We start from the raw sequence: 7,405 nt of genomic DNA on the forward strand, positions 1-7,405 counted from the left end.
AGAGAGAGAGAGAGAGAGAGTGTGTGTGTGTGTGTTTTCAATCAAAATGACAGATTTTGTGGTGGTAGCTATCAGAAATTTGCTAAATTATTTATTTAGTTTATTTTTTCTTTTTTTTTTTTATAATTAGGATACCATGTTAGATGCAGTTTTACAGGACATTTTTTTTTTTTAAACTTAAAATTTGAAAATTTCCAAAGACGCAAAAATAAACAAGATATATTTATTTTATTTTTGTTCTTAAAATAAGAACAAAAATGCAAATTACAAAAATACTACAGAAATTGAATAATTAAATGTAAAATAAAACACTGCATAGTCTTCACTGTATAAATTAAATATCCTTCCGATTCCTTGGCTCATGTGATGTTAAATGCATACCAAAATGTATTTAATTTTAAATTATAAAAAAAAAAAAAAAACTTTTTATTTTTTTTATTTTTTTTTACTTGTCCTAGACGGCTTATCTGATTTTTACGAAAATTGTCTCAGATCATCTTCATACCATGCTGGCAAAAGGTTATGGAATTCAATCTGATTCATCAAAAAAAAAAAGAATGAAGCCATTGCCAGCTCACACTGACCACATCACATCAATTTAATAACAGCGCCACCTATTGTTCAAAACCTATAAACCAGTAAATCATATTACTATTTAAAATCATCTTAAAATGTCTTTAATGCCAGGTCTAGCTCCTCATTTTGCCTCTTTTATGCTTGGCCCCTTAATTGCTGCTTGCAGCTACATTGTTGTGTATATTTTGTGTTGTGTTCTGAATCGCGGCTGCAGATGTAAGTAAGGCCTCGCTGTGTCTCTTGCAGTATCATGGGCCTCTACGCATCCGTGGTGCTGGTGATCGGGAAATTCGTCCGCGAGTTCTTCAGCGGCATCTCGCACTCCATCATGTTCGAAGAGCTTCCGTGCGTCGACCGCATCCTCAAACTCTGCACCGACATCTTCCTCGTGCGGGAAACCGGCGAGCTGGAGCTGGAGGAGGACCTGTACGCCAAACTCATCTTCCTTTACCGCTCGCCAGAGACCATGATCAAGTGGACGAGGGAGAAGACCAAATGAGCCTGCTGGGATTGCCTGAATTCCCAAAGATCCCAAAGGAGGATGCTGCTTCTCGCAGGAAGGCGGCGTTAAGACTGCGAGATGCACTGAGAGGTTCAGGAGCTCTAGCGCCACCTGCCTGTCTGGAGCCCCAAACGGGAGATTCGTTAATCGCGCGATGTGCAATATACTGTCCTGGTAGCTGGCTGTAAACTTGAACAAAGAAAGGAGACGGTGACTGAACACTAGCCACTTTTTTCTTCTGAGAAAACTGGACCCAGGAGTGCTTGGGTTCGTGAGACGACATGACATTGAAATTATTATTTTTTTGAGTTTTCGGCTTGAACGGAGGACTGAAGGGTTCTCGGGAGGATTATACGCTCATCTGGATGTCACATCGGTGTGATTGTGGATCAATATCATGAGCATAAAGCACATTCTGGAAACCAACTATTGTCTTATTTGTCTGTCTACATGTTGCACTTTTTAGTTTTTTGTTATATATATTTAAATGACCATTTTGTATGCATAAATCTGCAGAATCTCAGACGTCACTGTAAAAGGCATCTAAAATATGCAAAAAATCACAGATTCTCTTTATTCAGTGGTATTCTGAAACCATGCAAATCCATAATTAACAGAAACTGTTTCCTTGCTATTTCAAAGCACACATTCTTCATTAAAACAAGCTTATCTGAACATGAGAAACAACCTTAGATTTTGTTGTTTAAGGCATTTCGTGCATTTATTTGCAGCATCCTGCTTCATTTTCTGGCGAAGCTCAAGTTCCATATAACAGAGTTAAGTTGAGTTAAGAATGAATGGAATAATTTTAAACCCTATTGAAGCTACTAACACAATGTACAGTAAATACATTCCCTTTTTTGGTAAGGCAGGCACTGTTATTTGATTTCCAGCATACAGAATATTCATATGACAGTGTATAATTTAAAATAATGAGTTGTGTAGTATTCCAGCACTGGTTTAAAATACTGTACATATAAAGATTCGGCTCCTGATTCACCCACAGAAGGTCCCATTCAGCTGTGAAGCTGTTCGTCAGGTTTGGGTTTACAGAAGCTTGTTTCCACCATGCAATAAAACAATAAAAGTAATTGTGACTTTATTGCACAATTCAGACATTTGTCTTGCAATTCTGTGTATACAGAAAAAGTCTGAATTACCAGAAACAAGCTTCCATATGGGTTTGCCTGAAAACTCTTTAGAACACAAATTTTAATTTTAACATTATAGGTGAAAGGCAAACCTAAATATGCATACTTGAAGGGTTAGTTCACCCAAAATTCTGTCACTGATTACTCACCCTCGTGTCGTTCCAAACCCGTAAGACCTTCGTTCATCTTCGGAACACAATTTAAGATATTTTTGATGAAATCCGAGAGCTCTCGACCCTCCCACTACCACGTTCAAGGTCCAGAAAAGTACCAAGATGATCGACAAAGTAGTCCGTGTGACATCAGTGGTTCAACTGTAAAGTTACGAAGCTACGAGAATACTTTTTTGCGCACAGAATACAAAAATAACGACTTTATTCCGCATTTTCGTCTCTGCTGCGTCACTTTGGACGCGCGTTCACGACAGTATCATGACGCGAGCGTGTGGCGGCGCTGACCCAGATCCAGCGTAATCTGCGCAAAAAAGTATTCTCGTAGCTTCACAGTTGAACCACTGATGTAACACGGACTGCTTTGTCGATCATCTTGGTACTTTTCTGGACCTTGAACGTGGTAGTTACCTTGCCATCTATGGGAGGGTCAGAGAGCTCTCGGATTTCATCAAAAATATCTTAAATTGTGTTCCGAAGATGAACGAAGGTCTTACGGGTTTGGAACGACACGAGGGTGAGTAATCAATGACAGAATTTTCATTTTTGGGTGAACTATCCCTTTAAGAGAGGATGATGTTGCATAAACGTGCTGCTTATCGTAAGGACTTTTCTCTCCTTCGTTCTGAAAGCATCTTAAAAAAACAAACACCTCCAGTACAGGAATATCATATTTAGGGATCATGCTTGCACCTTCATGGAGGAGTCTCAGTATGTTTGGTAGACTAGAGCTTTAACAGAGGCCTCCAGCATACTCATCCTCCTCTTCCTCCGGCGGCGAAGCTCCTGAATCTCCAGCAGCAGGTTTCTTCTTTCCTCCTCCAGGCACTTTCAGGCTGATGGCAAGCTTTGCATACTGGAATAATAAAAACCAGCTTCTGTCAACCAGGGGTCGTTCTGAAATTGGCAGGGTATTGACATCACAAGCATGAGCTCATTAACAGTTTGCATTTACACATCAACACCTGTCCAGTATTCAGCACGCACTCGACCTGCCCTGAGGATCGACTTCAGTAAACCATGTGCACTTAATAATTAGCTAATATAAAAATATAAAGGAGATCATTTGCAGACTGACCTCTTATGGATGCATGAGCACAACAGCCTTTTAATACCAAGAGCTGAGAAGATAAATACATTACAGAGGGACTGAAGGGAAATAAACTACTGAAGGGAGGAAATCTGGAGTCGAGGTGTAATATGCAAATAGTTTAGATGTCGTACCTGCCAAATTCTTGATAGTGTGAGTGGAACAAATAGGAGGCAATGAAAAGATTAGAAAGACTGATATAAATATCAATTTTAAGCTAGAAAAAAAAATTAACTAACTAAAGCTATTATATTTTTCACAATGGTTTATATAACATTTTATTCCTAAAAATGTGTGATAAAAAAAAAGAGAAATCCAAAACCCCCTCTGTAAAAAAAAAAAAATTTTAATATGTCAACAAAATCAAACAAGAATCTAATATTTAATATTCATATTAATTTTCTGGAAATTAATGCAAATTATTGCATGTTTAATTAGACCATGCCTCCTTTGCATATTCAACCAACATTTCAGAAATCTGGTCATATAAAACAACTGTCTTAATGCACCGTGTAATCATTTATTATTATTTATTAATTTGTTAGTTAAAATGTTTACTCTTTTACCCTTTAATCATCTGAAGTGTCTTGCCTTATAAAATAAACAAAAGCTCATTTGGTCTCTGATTTAGCTCAAATTAAGTTAAATCTTTTAGTAATGTCTGATACTTTGGGACCAAATTTGTGATCCTGGAGCACAAAAGCAGTGTTAAGTCGCTGGGGTATATTTGTAGCAACAGCCAAAAATACATTGTATGGGTCAAAATTATAGATTTTTCTTTTATGCCAAAAATCATTAGGATATTAAGTCAAGATCATGTTCCATGAAGATATTTTGTAAATGTCCTACTGTAAATATATCAAAACTTAATTTTTGATTAGTAATATGCATTGCTAAGAACTTCATTTGAACAACTTTAAAGATGATTTTCTCAATATTTTGATTTTTTTTGCACCCTCAGATTCCAGATTTTCAAATAGTTGTATCTCGGCCAAATATTTACTGAATACCTTTCAGATGATGCATAAATCTCAATTTCAAAAAATTGACCCTTATGACTGGTTTTGTGCTCCAGGGTCACATATAAGTTAGAAGTTATATTTCAGACTTATATTCCTTTTTAGTAAAAAAAATAAAAGAAATGTAATTTTTCACTTTGATAATAACGTGTATTATGGTTCGGTCTCTAAAGGAGAATCTGTGCCTCTTCTAAGAAGCACATTACACTATTCTTGTTCTTTGTACTCTAGTCGTGGAAAACGGCACGCATGCACAGATGCATGCTGGGAGACTCACGTCGTTGTCCATGTATCTGAGCAGCGGTGAAGTGCAGACGCGAGACACCTGCTCTTCATCCTGATCGTAGTAGCCCTGCAGAAGCTGCTCCATGGCCACGCAGTCCTCGCTCCCGCTGAATCCTGGGATACTGTAGCCCTCCCGCACGCACTTCTCTGCCGCCACATAGTCTCCTCTGTGCAGATGCACCAGCACTTGTGCGATTGTTTTCTGCGCACAAACGTGACACGGTTATGTGTGGTAATGCTCCTGCGACGGCACAGGCTTTCCAGCTCAGCACACTGACTCACCTTAAAACACGTCGGATAGTTTTCTATTTCTTTATACATGTTCTTCTCCTTCTGAAGGGACTCGGCAGCTTCGTCAAACCTGCAATCGGCATCATTCATCTCGTATTAGACTAATACACGAGACCACTGATTAAAATGAAAAACTGAAATAAGAATGATGCTCCCAAACATTTAAGCAACGATTACTTCTGTTGTCTAACAAGAAGTCTTGATGCTTTGCCAATGAGCTCCACTGCTTGCCGTAGTCGCTCCTCATTCTGAGGAATCAAAAACCACAGGAATGCATGTTTGTACAGTAGTGGGTCATAATGGTCACGTATGTGTGCAGTGATTGGTGGAGCTGTGACGGACCTCAAACACTCCTGCTGCCTGCTGGTACAGATGAGCGGCTTTCGCTGAATCCAGAGGCTCCATCAACCTGCAACAGGACAGGATTCATTAACTGCACACACACCTCACATGCTCTGATCCTGTATGAATCTGGCAGATCTGTGAAGCACACACTTCCCGGCTCGGTCGAGGGCCATGGCGGCGGTGTCTGGAGTGCCGTTCTCCACGTACATCACGCTGGCTTTCTCGATGAACTGCACAGCCTCGGGTAACCTCTGCATGTCCTGCGACAGAACAAAGAAACTTTCATCATTTACTCCCTCTCTTGTTGTTTCAAACCAACATGGTCTGCTTTTTTAATAGTGTTCAGTTATTTTGCGGTGTCTTTGTTACAGTGTAATTATCAGTTTAAACACTGAGTAGAAATTATTAACTACAAATACATGTACTTGTATGTTGGTGTTTCCCCAAACTGGGTTTGGTGAAGCTGCAGGGGGTCTGTAAGTTGATAAAGCTAATAATTAATTAAATCAAAACAATGAAAAATGATCAATTTTATAATTTATACATATTAATATAAATGATCTAAAATTGTTAAATCATTAAATTAAAATTATGCTAAATTAAATTACGCTAAATTATGAACAAATGATTTTAAATATATATATACAGTGGATACGGAAAGTATTCAGACCCCCTTAAATTAAACTCTAGAATCCTTAAGAAACAACAGAAACAACAACAACAACAACAACAACAACACACTCACCTTCAGCATTATTCCTGCTTGCTCGAAGGCCCTGCATACAAAAACTTACGTTTATAACAAGCAGCAAAGTCATACAAAAACACAATGATCAGCACAATAACCAAGCAGCTTTCTGTAATCACTCACTTGGCAGCATGGAACAGACTGGACCGCGAGTCAAGGACAAGTAAAGCGGCACTCTTATGATTTTCAGACTAAATAATGAATCTATCAGTCATCTATCAGTAAGAGCAACAGGAGGATACGATCTGTTGCTGGTGTGAGCCTCTGCCTCCTGTAGATAAGCATCTTTCGCCTGCTCCAGCTGTCTGGCGTTCTTGAAGGCGACAGCTGGAGGAGAAGAAGAGGAAGAAGAAGAGGAAGATCATCAGAAATCAAGCCTCAGGAGCTCAGCTCAGACTCTGAAGCACTCACCTGCTTTAGCGTATTCTGATGCAGCACTGTCATAATCAGGCTTCCACTTCATAAAGCTCGTCTTCAAGCTGAGATTAATCAGGGGAATTCACACCATCAGCTGCTGCTTTCATTCACGGACTAAACTAAAACCACTCATCTTCAGTGGCTATTCAGTTAAACATGCAAACATGGGTTAAGACTAGACATTCACGCATCTCTCATCATAACAACAACACTGTGTTCTTATGTACATGATCTGAGCTGCACCACTACAGTAAATATTCACGGCTTCTACTTACCATTTCTCAGCCTTAGCGATGTGCTCGTGAGCTTCGTTGATTTTCTGCGCCATGGTTTTAAACAAGCACTTTAAACATGAACGATGAAGAGAAGTAAACAACTAAACCCTGCGCTGTTTGTGTTGAAGACGCTAACGTTTACTTCCGGGTTCTGCGTACTCTGCGCACGTGACCTCGCTCTTCCTACATCGAACCCCATTTAGATCGCAAGACTTTTTGGCTATTTATACGCTACGGAAAGTGAGCAAGTTGTTTTTGCTGCCCACTATCGGCTGAACGAGGCACTACAACAGCGCACTATGAGCGGATTCTAGATGCATTCAGATTAAAAATTAAAAATAAATACATAAATTAATAAATAAATGTAATAACAGTAAAATAAAGAAATAACTCGATTAAAACAAATATAGTTAATTTGTAATTAAATTTAATCCAAAATTATTTACCTTTTAACTATATGTACGATTTTCTGTATTTTTACATTTATGTTTATTCTTTTTAAGATGTTTAACATTTATGTTTATTGTATATTTTTA

General features: G+C 38.5%; 2 protein-coding genes across 3 annotated transcripts in view; one reads left to right on the forward strand and one right to left on the reverse strand.

Annotated features, from left to right (window-relative positions):
* The window catches only part of LOC107734312 (piezo-type mechanosensitive ion channel component 2-like), a 46,580-nt gene extending 44,384 nt beyond the window's left edge, over nucleotides 1-2,196 (forward strand). Inside the window, exon 38 of the mRNA XM_016546245.1 lies at nucleotides 823-2,196. Coding sequence (XP_016401731.1) covers nucleotides 823-1,075 — 253 coding nt within the window. The 3' untranslated portion in view covers nucleotides 1,076-2,196. The remainder of the gene's footprint in view (nucleotides 1-822) is intronic.
* A 712-nt stretch (nucleotides 2,197-2,908) lies between these two features.
* On the reverse strand, nucleotides 2,909-7,049 carry napga (N-ethylmaleimide-sensitive factor attachment protein, gamma a). 2 transcript variants are annotated; one of them, XM_016546259.1, is made up of 12 exons: nucleotides 6,870-7,049; nucleotides 6,589-6,656; nucleotides 6,420-6,504; nucleotides 6,301-6,318; nucleotides 6,175-6,205; nucleotides 5,580-5,689; nucleotides 5,427-5,493; nucleotides 5,262-5,332; nucleotides 5,076-5,154; nucleotides 4,786-4,995; nucleotides 3,624-3,633; nucleotides 2,909-3,255 (listed from the first exon to the last, which is right to left on the reverse strand). In XM_016546259.1, exons 1-12 carry the CDS (start codon nucleotides 6,920-6,922, stop codon nucleotides 3,155-3,157), a joined length of 903 nt encoding a protein of 300 aa, XP_016401745.1. In that variant the 5' UTR covers nucleotides 6,923-7,049; the 3' UTR covers nucleotides 2,909-3,154. The 2 variants fall into 2 exon arrangements, with proteins under 2 accessions (XP_016401745.1, XP_016401744.1); XM_016546258.1 differs by lacking the exon at nucleotides 3,624-3,633.
* Between the last annotated feature and the right edge of the window lie 356 nt (nucleotides 7,050-7,405).

Source organism: Sinocyclocheilus rhinocerous, unplaced genomic scaffold (genome assembly GCF_001515625.1).
Source record: "Sinocyclocheilus rhinocerous isolate Xijiao unplaced genomic scaffold, SAMN03320098_v1.1 scaffold1812, whole genome shotgun sequence".
Taxonomy (NCBI): domain Eukaryota; kingdom Metazoa; phylum Chordata; class Actinopteri; order Cypriniformes; family Cyprinidae; genus Sinocyclocheilus; species Sinocyclocheilus rhinocerous.

Bases quoted from the DNA above. Each gene is read 5' to 3' on its own strand.
- napga (XM_016546258.1), bottom strand. From the start codon at position 6,922: ATGGCGCAGAAAATCAACGAAGCTCACGAGCACATCGCTAAGGCTGAG. The intron at 5,690-6,174 runs GTGAGTGTGTTG...GTTCTGTCGCAG, and splicing joins AAGCAGGAATAATGCTGAAG to GACATGCAGAGGTTACCCGA. The intron at 5,494-5,579 runs GTGTGTGCTTCA...GTCCTGTTGCAG, and splicing joins GCCCTCGACCGAGCCGGGAA to GTTGATGGAGCCTCTGGATT.